Genomic DNA, 22400 nt, shown 5'->3' with positions numbered 1-22400 from the left:
ATGAAGATGTGATACAGGGGTGAAGGGAGGAGGGCAGTTATGGCGGCCTTTCTCTTCAAATATTTGCTCTTGTGTTTCTATCTGATCTTGATTTCTTCCTTGTTTTTCTTCTCTGAGTCTTCCTTTCTTTCCCCAACTTGTAAATTACGGAGGCGGTTTAATCTTAATGGGATGCACAAGGCTGGTGATGTGATTCTGGGTGGGCTGTTTGAACTCCACTACACCTCTGTCTTCCCTGAGCTGACGTTCACCTCACAGCCACATCAGCCCAACTGCCATGGGTAAGTCTCACACTCATGTAGCAGACAACATGCAAAGATTATTATAAATACTATGATACTTTTTAGTGGTTAATTGTGATATTTTGTGTGTTAGCTTTGACCCTCCAGGGTTCAGGCATGCCATGACCATGGCCTTTGCTATTGATGAGATCAACAAAAACACCCATCTGCTACCTAATGTGACTCTGGGATACAGTCTTTATGACAACTGTGCTACACTTGGTATTGGGTTCAGTGCTGCGTTGTCATTGGCCAGTGGTCAAGAGGAGCAGTTTCTGCTTCAGGAGAACTGTTTAGGGACCCCTCCAGTCCTGGGGATTGTGGGTGATCCCTTCTCAACCTTTTCTATTGCCGCCTCCAATGTTCTAGGTTTATTCAAACTGCCTATTGTAAGTTTCCTCTCTTTAACTTCTTGTGTGCTTTTGACGTGCTGTATTTGAATTATAAATTGTAAAAGTAACTTAAATAATTTGAATGTCTCCAGTAACCTGTTCGAGATGCACAACTTTGTGCATTATGTTCTTTATAGGTGAGTTATTTTGCTACATGTTCCTGCCTGAGTGATCGACAAAGGTTTCCATCCTTCTTCAGAACAATCCCAAGTGATGCTTTCCAGGTGAAGCAATATTAGCAAAAAAATAAGTGCATATATGTCTCAAGTACAGTATAGCAAACTTGAAAATAAGTTTTCTGTGCATAAAACACATTTTCTCTGAGCATCATTGAGGAAATTATATGTATTGAGGTGAAAAAGCTTAATTAGATGTATTATCTATAATTCCATGAATCAAATTTCCACTTAAAGAATATTCCAGCCTATTTACTAATCCTTCCACTCTGTTTTCAATTAGGTGCGTGCTATGATTCAGATTCTAAAACGCTTTGGCTGGACTTGGGCAGGTCTGCTGTTCAGTGATGATGATTATGGACTCCATGCTGCCCGATCCTTCCAGTCTGACTTGGCTCATTCTGGTGTAGGTTGTCTGGCCTACTCAGAGATTTTGCCTTGGGGCAATGATCCAAATGAATATAAGAGGATTGTTGATGTAATGACAAAATCTACAGCTCGTGTGGTCATTGTGTTCGCACATCAGAGGCACATGATTCAACTCATGGAAGAGGTTGGGGAGTAAAAATACATTGATATTTATGAATCCATAGCATGAATCTATGATTTTCTTTTCTCCTTTTAATCTAAATACACCTTTTCACACCTAATTCTGTGAATGATTGTGTGTTCATTTTCAATTTACCAAATTCGCAGTATTCAGTAATCAGTGAATTACATGACTCATTTGGAGTTAGGATTTGAGAAAATTAGGCTCATATTTATGCTTATCTGTAAATAAATGTAATAATCCTATATCCTCTTTATGCTTCGCTCACTATAACTCAGCTGTTTTTGAACATTGAGGTGTGATATGTGATTTAAATGAATCACTTTGCTCTGAATAATTTAATTACATCTGTGCTTTTATCACTGCAGGAAACAATTGTAACAGATAATTATTGTCTCATTTTGTTGTTATTTATGACATACTTCAAAGTAGAGTCTGATAAAGATCGGTTTCATGCAACGCACAGGTGGTGAAGCAGAATGTGACAGGCCTGCAGTGGATTGCCAGTGAAGCTTGGACATTAATTGATGGACTCCATACCCCTGCCTTCATACCATACCTGGGTGGCACACTGGGCATTGCTATCCGTGGTGCAAAAATAACAGGACTCAGGGACTTCCTGTTAAGAATTAATCCTTACCAACACCACAACAACAGCTATGAAAATACCATGGTGACAGTTTAACCTTACAATCTGATGACAAATTGCAATGCAAGAATAATATATTGTCATTATTTCTGTTAACATGCAGATTTTAATGTATTTCAGGCAAAACAGTTTTGGGAATACACATTTCAGTGTAGATTTGCACCACCTCCAGCAGGTTGGGTGGAAGCTGGAGGAGCATTATGCACTGGACAGGAAGATCTAGAGAATGTGGAGACTGAGCTTTTTGATGTGTCAGAATTTAGGCCAGAGTATAATATTTACAAGGCTGTGTATGCTCTGGCGTATGCGCTCGATGACATGCTGCAGTGTGAGCCAGGGAGAGGGCCTTTCAGCGGGAACAGCTGTGCCAATTTGCAAACACTGGAGCCATGGCAGGTGGGCTATCAGTTTACACTCCACCTGTTTATGTTTTAAAACAGCTGCTATAACTTCAGGTACTTACTGAAAGTAGAATATGATGAGGGAAACACTACAATTGGTATCAGTATGCGAGCTATTGACTTAATTATTTTCTTTAGAGAGTATGACAAAACATATTTAATCCAATGTTTTGACATTTAGGATGCCTCAATACTTACTTTAGATCAAATGTATGATGTTTTCTGTACACTTCATTTTAACATTAGAATACCTTCCAACATAATTCCAGCAAGCTTTGCATTAAAGAACATTATACATTATAAGCCTGCCAAAAAGGTAAACTTCCTGATTGTGATGCAAATCATTTGAACAATAAGTTCAAGTCTGTCACACCGCTTTTTTAAATTATTTCTATCATCCATTTGTAGCTTGTACATTATTTGCAAAAGGTCAACTTCACCACACCATTTGGTGATCAAGTGTCATTTGATGAGAATGGTGACGCCTTACCAATATATGATATCATGAACTGGCTGTGGCTCCCTGATGGAGGAACAAAAGTTCAGAGTGTGGGTGTGGTTAAAAAGTCGGCCTCCAAAGGTGAAGAACTCACACTTGATGAAGACAAAATCTTCTGGAACTTTGACTCCAAACAGGTTTCTTCTGTTTATTGTTGTTTGTGCCTTAATACTGTATGACACACAACAGAATCAAACAGTATAGAATAACTGTGATATAACTATGATATAACAGCCTCCCCGGTCAGTTTGCAGCGAGAGCTGCCCCCCAGGTACCCGCATGGCCAGGAAGAGGGGACAACCTGTGTGCTGTTTTGACTGCATACCCTGTTCTGAGGGGAAGATCAGCAATGAAACTGGTTGGTATCAATTTTATAATTTGTTGTATTAATTTGTATTCAGGAATGTATCCCCCTGTGGATGCCCAGTTGGTGTTGAGGGAAAGTATATGCCCACCACTGCAGAAACAATTGCAATGACAGTGTTAGTGTTCATAGGTGGTGGGGGGGTGATGTCCTTGTTGCTGCTATAGTGACTCCTAGTAGTTGAAAAGAAAAGAAGGGGGAAAATGTAGAAATAAATTTTAATCTTTCCCTTTCTCTCAGACTCCATGGAGTGCACTACTTGTCCAGAGGACTTCTGGTCGAGTCACCACCGTGACCACTGTGTTCCCAAGAAAACAGAGTTTCTCTCCTATCATGAGCCTCTGGGTATCTGCTTGACAACCGCCTCATTGCTTGGCACATTTATCTGTGCTGTTGTCCTGGTCATCTTCACCTATCATCGCAGCACACCCATGGTACGCGCCAACAATTCAGAACTGAGTTTCTTGCTATTGGTGTCACTTAAACTATGCTTCCTGTGTTCACTGCTGTTTATCGGCCATCCCAGACTTTGGACATGCCAGCTGAGACATGCAGTATTTGGGATCAGCTTTGTGCTTTGCGTCTCATGTATTCTGGTAAAAACCATGGTAGTTTTGGCTGTGTTCAAGGCCTCCAAACCAGGAGGTGGAGGCAATCTCAAGTGGTTTGGTGCTGTGCAGCAGAGAGGGACAGTTATGGTTCTTACTTCTATCCAGGCAGCAATTTGCACTGCCTGGACTGTCTCCTCCTCACCAGTTCCTCATAAAAATAGTCAATACCACAATGACAAGATAGTTTACGAGTGTGTAGTCGGGTCCACAGTTGGTTTTGCAGTGTTACTGGGTTACATTGGCTTACTGGCTATCCTTAGCTTCCTGTTAGCATTTCTGGCAAGGAATCTTCCAGACAACTTCAATGAGGCCAAACTCATAACTTTCAGCATGCTGATCTTCTGTGCTGTGTGGGTGGCCTTTGTTCCTGCTTATGTCAACTCTCCCGGCAAATATGCTGATGCAGTGGAGGTATTTGCCATCCTGGCCTCCAGTTTTGGCCTCTTGGTGGCACTGTTTGGACCCAAATGTTACATAATCCTGCTGAGACCAGAGAGAAACACAAAGAAAGCAATCATGGGTCGAGGCACCACCAAGTGATATAAGCCGTAACAGTGAAATGATGAAACTAGTCTCAACCAATATGTATTTTATAGTCATTCATTGGAGATTTTCCCTTAAAATGGCCAATGTACAAAAAAATAAGTAACCTGCTTTCTAAATTCAGAAATGTCTTAATGTAAAGAATCCATTTAGAAGAATCTAAGAACAATAAAGAAATGTTTGTGTAAAACAGATCCTTACTTTATTTTTGCCTTTGTTGCCTGATCACATGCCAGAGGATTTGAAAGACTTTGCCTAGTTTTCCTGCTGACTTAACCTCAAAGATGAAATTAAACCATGTTTTATGTGAATTTTGTAGTTGTTGAAACAGGTTCCTCACAAGGGACTTTTTCAAAGCTATTATCCCCAAAGTAAGACAAACAGCAGTGGGCAGCATCAGAACAAGCTTACATGCTTAAAAGACATTTTCACATTTGGTTTAATATGAGACATTAAGGAAGGTTTATATATGCAAATAAGACAAACCTTTAGAACGCTGCTTGAATTGAGTTACCAATGTATAAACCAAGAAGCCTGACTTTTTCATTTAGCAGTTTTTGCATCTGAGACAAACAGCTAAATATCATCTGCATATAATGTGACTTTGTGAATGTTTGTTCCCATATTGATATCACGAATATCATTGTGAGTTATAGCTTCTGTAAGTGGCTCATTTGCATGGGCAAATAGTAATGGAGGGATGGGACAACCTTGGCAGTTTCCTCTTTCTATGGGGTAAACTTTTGAAGGTATCCCTTTTACAACCACCCTCACTCCTGCTGTATATTACAAAAGTTTGAAGCACCTACTAAAATCCTCTAAAACCCAAACATGGTCAGCATTTTTCATTTACTGCTATCAAATGTTTTTTCAGCATTAAAATAAGACTTTTTTTGATGGGCCATGTCTAGCTCAGTGTTGTATTAATTGAGGGTTTCATAACTACACATCCTTTGCGTAATAGAGCCCATTAGGTCTGGCTTAACAAGTTGAGATAAATATATTAAATAAAGATTCAAGAGATAATGTTACACTTAATATAACCTTTTCAATCATAAAGGGCAAACATATGGACGCCAAACATGCATCCCCTTTGATTTTCTAAAGAAAATGAAGATTAAGCCATGCCTTTGTTCCAAATAAAGTGTCTGTTGGAGTGAGGCAATTTTGGTATGCTGCCTCTTCAGTGAAGTAAGTGACTTTTTACACTTTGTGATTGAAACTCTTAACCCTTAACATTAAGTGAAGTCATTTTGATAAAGCTCATGATAATACCTTAGCAACACCATATCATACCACAGTTACAAGAAATGCTACTGTATAGTGTAACGAGAACACGATTCCTGGCTACAACAGTACAGTATGAGCCACACCTTTAAACATTACAAAAACATTGTTAAACTGCCACACAAGCATTATGGTACATCTATCAAGTTTTATTGACAAAATGAAATTATGGCATGTGTAATGCCAAGAGAGTGAAAAAAATATTTCTCACCTGAGAAAACAGGACCAACACAATAGACTCCAAATCAGTTATATGATGTTGATTAATCCCCAGACAGTTCCAAAATGTATTTCAATAATAAACAAGGTGGGCTTTAATTTCAACAAAAAAGAAAATGATAATAATTAATATATAATAATTGAATAAATATCCTGAATAGCTTGTTTCCTGATGGGTGGTGTGATAGATTAAACAATGGCAGAAAGCATGCAAAGGGGATGACATACAGCTCTGCATATAAAATTAAGTAACCTTGAGAGAAGTCCAGAAACAGTTGTGAAGGGAGGAGGGCAGTTATGGCAGCTTTTCTTGACACATATTTCCTCTTGTGTGTGTACCTTATCTTGTTTTTTTTCTCTTCCTTCTCTTTATGCTCTGCATCTTCATCTCATCCTTCATCTTGTAAAATACAGAAAAGGTTTCATCTTAATGAAATGCACAAACCTGGCGATGTGGTTTTGGGTGGGCTGTTTGAGGTCCACTACACCTCTGTCTTCCCTGAGCAGACATTTACCTCAGAACCACAGCAGCCCAGCTGCAAAGGGTAAGTTTAAGCATGGATCTGTGCAATGCTTTATGCTCAGACTATACAGTGCATCCGGAAAGTATTCACGGCGCTTCACTTTTTCCACATTTTGTTATGTTACACCCTTATTCTAAAATGGATTAAATTAATTTTTTTCCTCAAAATTCTACACACAACACCCCATAATGACAATGTGAAAAAAGTTTTTTTGAAATATTTGCAAATTTATTAAAAATAAAAAACTAAGAAATCACATGTACATAAGTATTCACAGCCTTTGCCATGAAGCTCAAAATTGAGCTCAGGTGCATCCTGTTTCCACTGATCATCCTTGAGATGTTTCTGCAGCTTAATTGGAGTCCACCTGTGGTAAATTCAGTTGATTGGACATGATTTGGAAAGGCACACACCTGTCTATATAAGGTCCCACAGTTGACAGTGCATGTCAGAGCACAAACCAAGCATGAAGTCAAAGGAATTGTCTGTAGACCTCCGAGACAGGATTGTCTCGAGGCACAAATCTGGGGAAGGTTACAGAAAAATTTCTGCTGCTTTGAAGGTCCCAATGAGCACAGTGGCCTCCATCATCCGTAAGTGGAAGAAGTTCGGAACCACCAGGACTCTTCCTAGAGCTGGCCGGCCATCTAAACTGAGTAATCGGGGGAGAAGGGCCTTAGTCAGGGAGGTGACCAAGAACCCGATGGTCACTCTGTCAGAGCTCCAGAGTTCCTCTGTGGAGAGAGGAGAACCTTCCAGAAGGACAACCATCTCTGCAGCAATCCACCAATCAGGCCTGTATGGTAGAGTGGCCAGACGGAAGCCACTCCTTAGTAAAAGGCACATAGCAGCCCGCCTGGAGTTTGCCAAAAGGCACCTGAAGGACTCTCAGACCATGAGAAACAAAATTCTCTGGTCTGATGAGACAAAGATTGAACTCTTTGGTGTGAATGCCAGGCGTCACGTTTGGAGGAAACCAGGCACCGCTCATCACCAGGCCAATACCATCCCTACAGTGAAGCATGGTGGTGGCAGCATCATGCTGTGGGGATGTTTTTCAGCGGCAGGAACTGGGAGACTAGTCAGGATAGAGGGAAAGATGAATGCAGCAAAGTACAGAGACATCCTGGATGAAAACCTGCTCCAGAGCGCTCTTGACCTCAGACTGGGGCGACGGTTTATCTTTCAGCAGGACAACGACCCTAAGCACACAGCCAAGATATCAAAGGAGTGGCTTCAGGACAACTCTGTGAATGTCCTTGAGTGGCCCAGCCAGAGCCCAGACTTGAATCCGATTGAACATCTCTGGAGAGATCTGAAAATGGCTGTGCACCGACGCTTCCCATCCAACCTGATGGAGCTTGAGAGGTGCTGCAAAGAGGAATGGGTGAAACTGCCCAAAGATAGGTGTGCCAAGCTTGTGGCATCATATTCAAAAAGACTTGAGGCTGTAATTGCTGCCAAAGGTGCATCAACAAAGTATTGAGCAAAGGCTGTGAATACTTATGTACATGTGATTTCTCAGGTTTTTTATTTTTAATAAATTTGCAAAAATTTCAAATAAACTTTTTTCACGTTGTCATTATGGGGTGTTGTGTGTAGAATTTTGAGGAAAAAAATGAATTTAATCCATTTTGGTATAAGGCTGCAACATAACAAAATGTGGAAAAAGTGAAGCGCTGTGAATACTTTCCGGATGCACTGTATGTGGCAAGGAAGAAAATGTCGTTGTTATGCTTATGAAACATGAGTAATATAGCTTTTCATGACAGTTTTAGTAATACTTCTAAAATGTTAACATGCACATGTTAATGTGTATTATTGCAATGGTGTAATATGTTATTGAAATATGTAACATAGGTTTAGGGTTCTACTGTATCTACCCAGTTCTCACAGTGCCATATTACTTTTTAATGGTTAATAGTGACATTTTGTGTGTTAGCATGGACACTCTAGGGTTCAGGCATGCCATGACCATGGCCTTTGCTATTGATGAGATCAACAAGAACTCCAATCTGCTACCTAATGTGACTCTGGGATACAGTCTTTATGATAACTGTGGTGCACTTGTTATTGGATTCAGTGGTGCATTATCACTGGCAAGTGGTCAAGAGGAGCAGTTTCTGCTTCAGGAGAACTGTTTAGGGACCCCACCAGTCCTGGGGATTGTGGGTGATTCCTACTCTACATTTTCTATTGCTACCTCCAATGTACTAGGTTTATACAAAATGCCCATTGTAAGTTTCCTATCCTTTGTCTTTTGTTTTATTGTTTTTATGTACTGTAAATGAATTAATGTCATCTTTAAAAGTGATACATTGTTGAAATATGAAACTATTTTGACTAGGTCTTATTTATATGACATGGGTAATTTGAGTTTATACTGTATGTTTCTTTGTAGGTGAGTTATTTTTCCACATGTTCCTGCCTGAGTAATCGGCAACGGTTTCCATCCTTCTTTAGAACAATCCCAAGTGATGCTTTCCAGGTGAAATGCAAAACTGAGTACTGCAAAAATATTTTTCACAGGCAGTGCAGCAAGATTATGAAAAATGTGCCCAATGAAACAACACTTTTCTTAACTCTTAATGGGATTAGTTAACTGTTTTTCTGTTGTGAAACTTATATAAATAATACAGTCTATAGTTTACAATAATTGAAGTTAGTTGTATATGTCACTTTAAGAGAATATACTTGTCTGTGCACTAATCCCTTCACACCAACATATCCACATAGGTGCGTGCTATGATTCAGATTCTAAAACACTTTGGCTGGACTTGGGTAGGCCTTCTGGTCAGTGATGATGATTATGGACTCCACGTTGCCCAATCCTTCCAATCTGATCTGGCTCAGTCTGGTGGAGGTTGTCTGGCCTACTTAGAGGTTTTGCCCTGGGACAGTGACCCAAGTGAACTCAAGAGGATTGTACATTTGATAAAGACATCCACAGCTCGTGTGGTCATGGTGTTTGCACATGAAATCCACATGATTCATCTAATGGAAGAGGTTGGAATTTAAATGTTATATAACTTAGAAATCCATGATTTAAAGAAGTGTAACATTTTGTTTGCTTATTTGTTTGTCCTCACCAAAATTCAGAGAATAAACTGCTGTCTATTATCGTCACTTTCAAACTAACAAAATTATCTACAACAGCAAATTTCAGTTCCAGTTGGAACGTCATTGAAGATTCATCTGGTGAATAACTTTGCTTGAAATATATGAATACATTTGTGGGTTTCTATCAGTGTACATGCGTTAAAAGGACCACTCAAACAATGTAGGGATTATACATTTTTTTTAATAATTAGATGAAATTGGTTAGGTTGTAGAGGGAATCTTACGAAGAAACTGAGGCCAGTTGTCAACTTAAGTTCTAAATTTTGAGAGAGCCCAAACCACCCATGATGCATGAAAACAAAGTAGTGCTTATTTAACTTACTTGACTGCTCCTTTTTTAACATGGATTTCAATATAAATACCCTTTGTTAAATTGGGTGTCTTTCATTTAATTTGTTTATATCTGTGTTTATATGAATACCCATATATAGGAATAGTTGTAGATAAATCAATATTTGCTACAAAGCACACTGTATTTTTTCAACAGAAATCTGAAACATATATGTTATATGATGTAATACACAGGTGGTGAGGCAGAATGTGACAGGCCAGCAGTGGATTGCAAGTGAAGCTTGGACAGCAGCTGCTGTGCTCCAGACACCCCGCCTCATGCCGTACCTGGGTGGCACACTGGGCATCGCCATCCGTCGAGGAGAAATACCAGGGCTCAGGGAATTCCTCTTACAAATAAATCCTGGCCAAAATGACAACGACAGCTATGGAAATTACATGGTAAGGGTTTAATCTTACATTATGATTATTGCAGATTTTTCTCATTATTTTCCCAAAAATCAAATATGTAATGAATAATAAATAATGAATAATATATTGTAGTATCTCTTAATACAGTCTTTTTTATATATATTTCAGGTGAAGCAGTTTTGGGAATACACGTTTCAATGTAAATTTGATCCAGCAGGTTGGATGGAAGCTGGGGGAGCATTATGCACTGGACAGGAAGATCTAGAGAATGTGGAGACTGAGTTTTTGGATCTTTCTAACCTCAGGCCTGAGTACAATGTTTACAAGGCTGTGTATGCTCTGGCATATGCCCTTGATGACATGCTGCAGTGTGAGCCAGGGAGAGGGCCTTTCAGCGGGCACAGCTGTGCCACTTTGCAAACACTGGAGCCATGGCAGGTGTGATATCAGTTTACACTCAACCGTTTTATGTTTTGAAAACAGCTGCTACACTGTGAGGTACTTACTGAATTTAGTTTTGTGATAACAGAATATTATGAAAAAAGACAAATTTTCTAAAAATGACGTTGAAGAACTGGGTATTGGTTTCATTATTTTCTCACAAAAGTAAAATATTTGATACTAGAAATAGCAGGATAAAAGACATTAGGAATTTGTTTGCAACAGTGATGACTGACTATTGACATTATACAAATTAGAATAAATAACACCATGAATATTAGGGTGTCTCAATACTTAAATAAGTCTGTCACACTTCTTTTTTAAATTATTTCTATAATCTATTTATAGCTTGTACATTATTTGCAAACGGTCAACTTCACCACACCATTTGGTGATCAAGTTTCATTTGATGAGAATGGTGACGCCTTACCAATCTATGATATCATGAACTGGCTGTGGCTCCCTGATGGAAAAACTAAACTTCAGAATGTGGGTGAGGTTAAGAGGTCGGCCTTCAAAGGTGAAGAACTCACAATTGATGAAGACAAAATCTTCTGGAACTTTGAATCGAACAAGGTTATTTCTGCTTTTTCAGAAACCTCTCCATTTTAAGGCTGTAGATCTTAGCAGTATATAATAATATAGAGTGAGGGATTTATTTTTTTCCCTGTAGCCACCCCGGTCAGTGTGCAGTGAGAACTGTCCCCCAGGTACCCGCATGGCCAGAAAGAAAGGGGAACCTGAGTGCTGTTTTGACTGCATCCCTTGTTCTGACGGACAGATCAGCAATAAGACTGGTGGGTGTGCATGTTTTAATATTTTTTATTTACTTCATGGATATTATGAACTGTAAGTATGTATCTCACCATTTTCCCTTTATTGTCAGACTCCATGGAGTGCACCACTTGTCCAGAGGACTTCTGGTCCAGTCCCCAGCGTGACCACTGTGTTCTTAAGAAAACAGAGTTCCTCTCCTACCATGAGCCTCTGGGTATCTGCTTGACAGCCACCTCATTGCTGGGCACATTTATATGTGCTATTGTCTTTGGCATCTTCACCTACCATCGCAGCACACCCATGGTACGCGCCAATAATTCAGAACTGAGTTTCCTGCTCTTGGTGTCACTTAAACTATGTTTCCTGTGTTCACTGCTGTTTATTGGCCGTCCCAGGCTGTGGACATGCCAGCTGAGACACGCAGCATTTGGGATCAGCTTTGTGCTTTGTATCTCATGCATCCTGGTGAAAACCATGGTAGTTCTGGCTGTGTTCAAGGCCTCTAAGCCAGGAGGTGGAACCAGTCTGAAGTGGTTTGGTTCTATGCAGCAGAGAGGGACAGTTATGGTTCTTACTTCTATTCAGGCAGCAATTTGCACTGCTTGGATTGTCTCTTCCTCACCAGCTCCTCATAAAAACACTCAATACAACAAAGACAAGATAGTTTATGAGTGTGTAGTCGGGTCCACAGTTGGTTTTGCAGTTTTACTTGGCTACATTGGCTTACTGGCTATCCTAAGCTTCCTGTTAGCATTTCTGGCAAGGAATCTTCCAGACAACTTCAATGAGGCCAAACTCATAACTTTCAGCATGCTGATCTTCTGTGCTGTGTGGGTGGCCTTTGTTCCTGCTTATGTCAACTCTCCAGGCAAATATGCAGATGCAGTGGAGGTATTTGCCATCCTGGCCTCCAGTTTTGGCCTCTTGGTGGCACTGTTTGGGCCCAAATGTTTCATAATCCTGCTGAGACCAGAGAGGAATACAAAGAAAGCTATCATGGGTCGAGGAACCACCAAGTCATAAAAGCAGCACTTACATTAAAATGATCAACTAGTCTGAACCAATTTGTATTCTTCATTCATTCAGAAGAGATCTTCCCTTGAAATGGCCAATATGTAACAAATAAGTAACCTGCTTTTTAACTTTAGAAATGTTTTTACTGTAAAGAATACATTTAGAAGAAACTAGAAGCAATAAAGACATTTCTGAATGAACAGACTCTTTTTAACTTCCTGTTTTTGCCAGATTTTAGTCTTTGAAAGGCTTTGCTTCTGTTTCCATGTGACTAAAACTCAAAGATGAAATTAAAGTGGCCAGCATCAGAACAAGCTTATGCTGTTCATATTTAATTTAAACAAGTCTGACACAGTAAGGGAAATGTTTATATATCCAAATAGGACAAACAATTAGGAGAAAATTTGAAAGTAGGCACCATTTCATAAGCCAAGAAGCCACGACTTATCCAGGTTGCTCTTACATTAACAGCCACTAAAACATTCCACAATCTTTACAATATCATGTATAGAATTTTGGGGTTTCAGACAAATAGCAAAATACCATCAGCATATAATGCAATTTTTTGACTTTTTCTTCCAAGATTGATACCTTATTATCATTATGCGTTCTAGCTTCTTTAAGTCTCATTTTCATGAGAAAACAGTATTAAAGGGATTAAGAAACAACATTTTTTGATGGGGCAGGTTTAGGTTGGTTATGTTATATTATTTAATTCTAACTAGACAAACTTTGCTAAGGAAAGCCCATTTGGTCTTTCTTAACAAGTTCAGGTAAATATATTTTTCAAAGACTTAAGATAAAGTTTTACCATATTACCATTTCAATCATAAGAGACAATGGAGACCAAACCATCCCTTTGATTTTTCAAGAAAAGGAAGATTAAGCCACATCTTTATTTCAATTGTTCCAAATTAAGTGTCTCTGTTGGAATAAGACATACTGCCTTTTCATTGAAGTAAGTAACTTTTTACACTTTGTGATTGAAATATTCAACATTAAGTGAAGTCATTTAGCTTGATCTCATGATCATACCATAGCTACACCATATCATGCCATAGATAGAAGAATCCCTTTAATGTCATTACAACACTGTTTTGTTAAGTACAGTATGACCCACGCCTTTAAGCATTACAAAAAGGCATTGTCACACTACCACACAAACATACGGTGCATATTTCAAGTTTCATTGACAAAATGAAAAACCAAGAGAATTAAAATAAAAGTTAAAACATTTAGAGAAAAAAAAATATTGCTCACCTTACAAAAGGGGATTAAAACAACAGATTCTTTATCAGTGCAGCGTATTTGAATACAATCCCAAGACATTTCCAAAATACATTAAATAATAAGAAAGTTGGACTTAAATTTCAACATAAACAAAAGAAGATGAACATTGCTTTACAAAATAAACAATATAGTTCATGGCTTATATTTGCTGGAAAACCTTATTGATACTGTATAGAAATGTACATTATGTTTTATATATTATTTTAACATAATTAAGTAACTATCTGTATTCTGTCCAGCCCCCATAGCCTGTTCCCTCATGGGTATTGTGATGGAAAGCATGCAAAGGGGATGACATATAGCTCTGCTTATAAAATGAACTTACCTTGTATGAAGAATAGAAACAATTGTGAAGTGAGGAGGACAGTTATGGCAGCTTTTCTTGACACATATTTCCTCTTGTGTGTGTACCTTATCTTGTTTTTTATCTCTTCCTTCTCTTTATGCTCCGCATCTTCATCTCTTCCTTCATCTTGTAAATTACAGAGAATGTTTCATCTTAATGAAATGCACAAGCCTGGCGATGTGGTTCTGGGTGGGCTGTTTGAGGTCCACTACACCTCTGTCTTCCCTGAGCGGACATTTACCTCAGAACCACAACAGCCCAGCTGCAAAGGGTAAGTTTCAGCATGCTGTATGCTCAGACTATATGTGGCAAGGAAGAAAATGTCACTGTTATGCTTATGAAACATGAGTAATGCAGCTTTTCATGACAGTTTTAGTAATACTTTTAAATATTAAAATACATATGTTAAATGTATATTATGGCAATGGTGTAATATGTTATTAACATATGTAACCATTTTTCTGTGTTAGCTTTGACACTCTAGGGTTCAGGCATGCCATGACCATGGCCTTTGCTATTGATGAGATCAACAAGAACTCCAATCTGCTACCTAATGTGACTCTGGGATACAGTCTTTATGATAACTGTGGTGCACTTGTTATTGGATTCAGTGGTGCATTATCACTGGCAAGTGGTCATGAGGAGCAGTTTCTGCTTCAAGAGAACTGTTTAGGGACCCCACCAGTCCTGGGGATTGTGGGTGATCACTATTCTACATTTTCTATTGCCACCTCCAATGTGTTAGGTTTATACAAGATGCCCATTGTAAGTTTCCTGTCTTCTATATTTTTTATTGTTGTACTTTCATATACTGTATTTGCATAAATATTATCTTTAAAAGTGATACATTGTTGAAATATGAATATATTTTGAGTCTGATTGCATGAGATGGGTAACTTGTGTGCATGTATATGTTTCTTTATAGGTGAGTTATTTTGCCACATGTTCCTGCCTGAGTAATCGGCAACGGTTTCCATCCTTCTTTAGAACAATCCCAAGTGATGCTTTCCAGGTGAAATGCAAAATTGAGTACTGCAAAAATATTTTTCACAGGCAGTGCAGAAAGATTATGAAAAATGTCCCTAATGAAACAACACTTTTCTTAACTCTTAATGGGATTAGTTAACTGTTTTTCTGTTGTGAAGCTTATATAAATTATACAGTCTATATTTTACAATAATTAAAGTTAGTTGTATATGTCACTTTAAGAGAATATACTTGTCTGTGCACTAATCCCTCCACACCAACATATCCACATAGGTGCGTGCTATGATTCAGATTCTAAAACACTTTGGCTGGACTTGGGTAGGCCTTCTGGTCAGTGATGATGATTATGGACTCCACGTTGCCCAATCCTTCCAATCTGACCTGGCTCAGTCTAGTGGAGGTTGTCTGGCCTACTTAGAGGTTTTGCCCTGGGACAGTGACCCAAGTGAACTCAAGAGGATTGTACATTTGATAAAGACATCCACAGCTCGTGTGGTCATGGTGTTTGCACATGAAATCCACATGATTCAACTAATGGAAGAGGTTGGAATTAAAATGTGACATAATTTAGAAATCCATGATTTTTACAAATTATAACATGATGAATAATTTTGTAATGTTTGTTTATTTGTCTGAACTGAAATTCGCTTACCAAAATCCTGTCAGCTATCATTGGTTTCAATCAAAAAAATACAACAGCAAATTTGAGCTCCAGTTGGATCGTCATCAGGTCAAAATATTTGATATTTTCACCTATACATATCAAATATTTTAACCTGTCGCAGATTCAGCTTGATGAAAACATTGTGTGAAATATTTTAATCAATTTGTAGATTTTCCATCAGTGTGAAGTCATGAAAGAAACAAACAATGAAAACAATAAATTATTCCAATAATTGGATCAAATTGGATAGGTAATAAAGGGAAGCTTACCTTATGTTGAATTGAGTGCTTTGCCCTTCATTATGTGACATCTATGCTTATGTGAGTAAAAAAAAAGGCAAACATCAGAATTGTTGTAGACAAGTTCACTGTATTTTTTTTTTAACAGATGTCTGAAATATATTTTGTAAAATGGAATACACAGGTGGTGAGGCAGAATGTGACAGGCCAGCAGTGGATTGCAAGTGAAGCTTTGACAACAGCTGCTGTGCTCCAGACACCCCGCCTCATGCCTTACCTGAGCGGCACATTGGGCATTGCCATCCGTCGAGGAGAAATACCAGGGCTCAGGGAATTCCTCTCACAAATACATCCTGGCCAAAATGACATAGACAGCTATGGAAATGATATGGTAAGATCTTCTTACAATTTGATCTAAAATTGTAAGATTAATATAATGCAATTTCTGTTAATACAGTCTTTTTTTATATATTTCAGGTGAGGCAGTTTTGGGAATACACGTTTCAATGTAAATTTGATCCAGCAGGTTGGGTGGAAGCTGGGGGAGCATTATGCACTGGACAGGAAGATCTAGAGAATGTGGAGACGGAGTTTTTGGATCTTTCTAACCTCAGGCCTGAGTACAATGTTTACAAGGCTGTGTATGCTCTGGCATATGCCCTTGATGACATGCTGCAGTGTGAGCCAGGGAGAGGGCCTTTCAGTGCTCACAGCTGTGCCACTTTGCAAACACTGGAGCCATGGCAGGTGTGATATCAGTTTACACTCCACCTGTTTATATTTTGAAAACAGCTGCTACACCGTGAGGTACTAACTGAATTTAGTTTTGTGAGTATAGAATATTATGTATAAAGACACATTTTGAAATAATTGCATTGGTGCACTAGCTATTAAGTTAATTCTTTTCTTACAAAAGTCAAATATTTAATACTAGAGGTAGCAGGATAAAACACATTCCCATTTTGTTTTTTGACAGTGATGACTAACTAATTCTGTTAAACCAGTTATACATAGATGAAAATGTCATGATTGTGATGCAAATAATTTGAACAATGAGATAAACCTCATTTTGGACGAAACTGTCACACTTCTTGTATGTTTTTTAATTATTTCCATTCGTAGCTTGTACATTATTTGCAAAAGGTCAACTTCACCACACCATTTGGTGATCAAGTTTCATTTGATGAGAATGGTGATGTCTTACCAATCTATGATATCATGAACTGGCTGTGGCTCCCTGATGGACGAACAAAGGTTCAGAATGTGGGTGAGGTTAAGAGGTCGGCCTTCAAAGTTGAAGAACTCACAATTGATGAAGACAAAATCTTCTGGAACTTTGAATCCAACAAGGTTATTTCAAATTTTTCAGAAACCTCTCCTTGTTTGGGCTGTACACTATCTTAGCAGTGTATAATAATATAGAGTGAGGGATTTATTTTTTTCCCTATAGCCACCCCAGTCAGTGTGCAGCGAGAGCTGTCCTCCAGGTACCCGCATGGCCAGAAAGAAAGGGGAACCTGAGTGCTGTTTTGACTGCATCCCTTGTTCTGACGGACAGATCACCAATAAGACAGGTGGGTGTTCATGTTTATTTTTTTTATTTTACTTCATGGATATTATGAACTGTAAGTATGTATCTCATCATTTTCCCTTTTTTGTCAGACTCCATGGAGTGCACCACTTGTCCAGAGGACTTCTGGTCCAGTCCCCAGCGTGACCACTGTGTTCCTAAGAAAACAGAGTTCCTCTCCTACCATGAGCCTCTGGGTATCTGCTTGACAACCACCTCATTGCTGGGCACATTTGTCTGTGCTGTTGTCCTGGCCATCTTCACCTATCATCGCCGTACACCCATGGTACGCGCCAACAATTCAGAACTGAGTTTCCTGCTCTTGGTGTCACTTAAATTATGTTTCCTGTGTTCACTGCTGTTTATCGGACGTCCCAGGCTTTGGACATGCCAGCTGAGACATGCAGCATTTGGGATCAGCTTTGTGCTTTGTGTCTCATGTATTCTGGTTAAAACCATGGTAGTTCTGGCTGTTTTCAAGGCCTCCAAGCAAGGAGGTGGAGGCAATCTCAAGTGGTTTGGTGCTGTGCAGCAGAGAGGGACAGTTTTTGCTCTAACTTGCATTCAGGCAGCAATCTGCACTGCTTGGATTGTCTCTGCCTCACCAGAGCCTCATAAAAACACTCAATACCACAATGACAAGATAGTTTATGAGTGTGTAGTCGGGTCCACAGTTGGTTTTACGGTGTTACTGGGTTACATTGGCTTACTGGCTATCCTTAGCTTCCTGTTAGCATTTCTGGCAAGGAATCTACCAGACAACTTCAATGAGGCCAAACTCATAACTTTCAGCATGCTGATCTTCTGTGCTGTGTGGGTGGCCTTTGTTCCTGCTTATGTCAACTCTCCAGGCAAATATGCTGATGCAGTGGAGGTATTTGCCATCCTGGCCTCCAGTTTTGGCCTCTTGGTGGCACTGTTTGGACCCAAATGTTACATAATCCTGCTGAGACCAGAAAGAAACACAAAGAAAGCTATCATGGGTCGAGGCACCACAAAATCATAAAATTTGCACTTAAATTAAGTTTAGCAATTAATCTGATCCAGTCTATATATTCCATTCAACAGCAATCACCATCAGAGGAAACTAGAAGCAATAGAGAAATGTTAATAAAAATTATTCATAAATACATTATTAATACTGATCATTTATTCTTACAATCCCTGGGGTTTGAAAAATGGGGGGGGGGGGGGGGGTTAACTGTTTGAACAATTTGTCTGAGAATGACTCAGTTTTACTTACAATGATGAACATAGAAATTTCATGTAGTTGCATTATGTTTGGCTTCAGCATGTAACTTTCCAACCCTCAGTGATAGAAAATTGTTATGCCAAATCCTGTTACTGTTTCAGATACTCCCAAGGACTACATCAGTTCTATAGAAGATGCTTTCACCAAATATGGCTGCTGGGGGAATAGCAGCAGAACCAGCTTATACCTCTCAACTGGAAGCATGATGGGAAATACTGTACATCTGAACTGAAAATGAACAGTCACTTAACTTGGTCCTAGGGCAATGACCCGGTGGATGATCTCAACTGCTACTGTCAATTACAGTTGTACATTGTTGGAATTCACCCTAGAACATCAACTCTAAACATCAATTAAGTTTTTGACCTCATCATATCAAAACAGGAAAATAAAAGTATTAACAGACCAATTTACAGAAAAGTAGTATACACATACTATTAAAATATTTAATTGAATTAGCAACCACCCTCAACATCTGAAACAAAATGAACCATTTTTTTAGTCTATTTGTCTTAGCTTTGGATGCAGCAAAATATCTTCTGCATCAGCCCACAAAAACAGGTTGCTGCCTTTAATCATAGACTTACAGTTACCATGTTCTACTTCTTTACTTGTATGTGTGTTGACATGCATATGAATATTTGACAGACACTCTAAAGAGAAAATTTGTCACATTGCAAATTGGACACATGTCCACACATTTCTGAAGAACTGAATATGTATATTATCTAATGACAAATTACTATGGATGCCACCCAAATACAATAGCCCTCCATATAACAGACACAGCACAATGAAAAATAGATGGACTTGTGTATTATTTCACCATTTTTTTAGTATACTGCTACCTAGTGAAGAGTGAAGAGTGAAGAGCTGAGATGTCCACTACATCTCAGCTCTTCACTGTTTGATAGTGAATTCCACATACTCCACATACTGATTTCTGCATTTGGTGATTTTAATAAAAGGAGTCATTAATAAAAAATTTATAAAAATTAAGACCACCACTGCTATAGGAAAATTAAGTGTGGACTGTTAAACATCAGATCTCTGTCATCTAAAGCTGTATTACTAAACAAGTTAATATCAGATAATCATATTGATCTACTGTGTCTGACAGAAACCTGGCAGTGTCATGAAGAACATGTCGGCCTGAATGAATCCACTCCGCCCAGTCATACTAATACTCACATCCCTCGAGGCACCGGCCGAGGAGATGGAGTTGCAGCCATTTTTGACTCAAGCCTGTTGATGAACTCTAGACCTAAACTGGATTATAACTAATTTTAAAGCCTTGTTCTTAGTCTTTCACTCCCAACCTGGAAAACACTGAAGCCAGTCTTAATCGTTATAGTCTATCGCGCTCCAGGTCCATACTCTGAATTTTTATCTGAATTCTCAGAGTTCTTATCAGGTTTAGTCCTTAAAACAGACAAAGTAATTATTGTAGGTGATTTTAATATTCATGTGGACGTTGATAAGGATAGCCTTGGTGCTGCGTTTATCTCATTATTGGATTCGATCGGCTTCTGTCAGAGGGTACAGAAACCCACTCACTGTTTTAACCACACCCTCGACCTGGTTCTGACATATGGCCTTGAAATTGAACATCTAATTGTCTTTCCACAGAATCCTTTGTGAATTCTGGACTACACGCCATTAGGCAAAAAAGCCTACACTAGATATCTATCTGATAGTGCTGTAGCTAAATTTGTGATTCCATCTGCATTTAATTCAATGCCATGTCTCAATACAACTAAGGACTCCTATGCTTACCTTTGTCCCTCCCAAATGGACGATCTTGTTGACAGTGCCGCAGGATCAATGCGATTGCCACTTCTGACACTACTCTATTGCCCCTCTAAAAAAGAAGATAATAAAACAAAGAAAGTCAGCTCCATGGTATAACACCCAAACCCGCAAATTAGAGCAAACAGCGCAGAAACTTGAAAGGAAATGGCGCTCCACCAAACTGGAGGAATCATGTTTAATTTGGCAAGATAGTCTTAAAACTTATAGGAAGGCCCTCCGTAAACCCAGAGCAGCCTATTACTCATCATTAATAGAAAAGAACAAGAACAACCCCAGGTTTCTCTTCAGCACTGTAGCCAGGCTGACAGAGAGTCACAGCTCTATTGAGCCATGTATTCCTATAGCCCTCAGCAGTAATGACTTCATGAGCTTCTTTAATGATAAAATTCTAACTATTAGAGACAGAAGCACCTCCTGTCTTCAGGTGGTACCTTACCTTCAAACACAGGAATCTCAGAAACAGCTGTAAAACCTGATGTATATTTAGATTGCTTTTCTCCCATTGACCTTCACCAAATTACTAAAACCATTTCTTCATCTAAGCCATCAACTTGTCTCTTAGACCCCATCCCAACTTGGCTGCTTAAAGAGGTTTCACCTTTAGTCAGCACTTCTTTACTAGACATGATCAATCTGTCTTTATTAACAGGCTATGTACCACAGTCCTTTAAAGTAGCTGTAATTAAACCTCATCTTAAAAAGCCCACTCTTGATCCAGAGGTTTTAGCCAACTATAGACCTATATATAACCTTCCCTTTCTCTCCAAGATTCTTGAGAAAGCAGTCGCCAACCAGCTGTGTGACTTTCTACATGACAATAAGTTGCTTTCAGTCAGGTTTCAGAGCTCATCATAGCACAGAGACAGCACTGGTGAAAGTTACAAATTACCTTATAATTGCATCAGACAAAGGACTTGTCTCTGTACTTGCTTTGTTAGACCTTAGTGCTGCATTCGACACCATTGACCATCATATCCTATTACAGAGACTGGAACATTTAATTGGCATTAAAGGAACTGCACTAAGCTGGTTTAAGTCGTATTTATCAGATCGATCACAGTTTGTACATGTTAACGATGAATCCTCCATGTACGCCAAAGTCAGTCATGGAGTTCCACAAGGTCCTGTGCTTGGACCAATACTATTCACCTTATACAGTATATGCTTCCTTTAGGAGATATTATTAGAAAACACTCCATACATTTTCATTGCAATGCGGACGATACCCAGCTATATTCATCGATCAAGCCAGAGGAACCTCATTAGTTAGCTAAGCTCCAAGCATGCCTTGAGGACATAAAGACCTGGATGACCTGCAATCATCTGATGTTGAACTCGGACAAGACAGAAGTTATTGTTCTTGGCCCTGAACACCTCAGAAACACAGTATCTAAGGATATTGTTACCCTAGATGGCATTGCCCTGGCCTCCAGTGCCACCGTGAGGAATCTTGGAGTTGTCTTTGATCAGGACATGTCCTTTAAGTCTCACGTAAAACAAACTTCAAGGACTGCCTTCTTTCACCTCCGTAACATTGCAAAAATCAGGAAGACCCTGTCTCAAACAGATGCAGAAAAATTTGTCCATGCATTTGTCACGTCTAGGCTGGATTATTGCAATTCCTTATTATCAGGCTGTCCCAATAAGTCCCTGAAGACTCTCCAGCTGATCCAGAATGCTGCGGCACGTG

At 39.1% G+C, this 22400-nt stretch overlaps 3 protein-coding genes across 3 annotated transcripts; all 3 read left to right on the top strand.

Annotated features, from left to right (window-relative positions):
- Positions 1 to 4463, top strand: LOC139285034 (extracellular calcium-sensing receptor-like). The gene is given in 9 exon segments (XM_070905461.1): positions 1 to 281; positions 376 to 670; positions 811 to 897; positions 1133 to 1402; positions 1866 to 2072; positions 2169 to 2444; positions 2858 to 3085; positions 3183 to 3306; positions 3553 to 4463. Coding segments are annotated over 9 exon segments (2679 nt in total).
- Positions 4464 to 6407: 1944 nt separating this feature from the next.
- Positions 6408 to 12559, top strand: LOC139285036 (extracellular calcium-sensing receptor-like). The gene is made up of 9 exons (XM_070905463.1): positions 6408 to 6517; positions 8439 to 8733; positions 8898 to 8984; positions 9233 to 9502; positions 10142 to 10348; positions 10487 to 10756; positions 11108 to 11335; positions 11433 to 11556; positions 11646 to 12559. Exons 1-9 carry the CDS (start codon positions 6408 to 6410, stop codon positions 12557 to 12559), a joined length of 2505 nt encoding a protein of 834 aa, XP_070761564.1.
- A 1788-nt stretch (positions 12560 to 14347) lies between these two features.
- On the top strand, positions 14348 to 18652 carry LOC139285878 (extracellular calcium-sensing receptor-like). Its single transcript, XM_070906551.1, has 9 exons — positions 14348 to 14457; positions 14657 to 14951; positions 15112 to 15198; positions 15447 to 15716; positions 16261 to 16467; positions 16554 to 16823; positions 17199 to 17426; positions 17536 to 17650; positions 17739 to 18652. Exons 1-9 carry the CDS (start codon positions 14348 to 14350, stop codon positions 18650 to 18652), a joined length of 2496 nt encoding a protein of 831 aa, XP_070762652.1.
- The last annotated feature ends 3748 nt before the right edge of the window (positions 18653 to 22400 follow it).

This window comes from Enoplosus armatus, chromosome 5 (genome assembly GCF_043641665.1).
Source record: "Enoplosus armatus isolate fEnoArm2 chromosome 5, fEnoArm2.hap1, whole genome shotgun sequence".
Classification (NCBI taxonomy): domain Eukaryota; kingdom Metazoa; phylum Chordata; class Actinopteri; order Centrarchiformes; family Enoplosidae; genus Enoplosus; species Enoplosus armatus.
The sequence above is the reverse complement of the archived record's forward strand: the minus strand, read 5'-3'. Positions and strand labels throughout refer to the sequence as shown.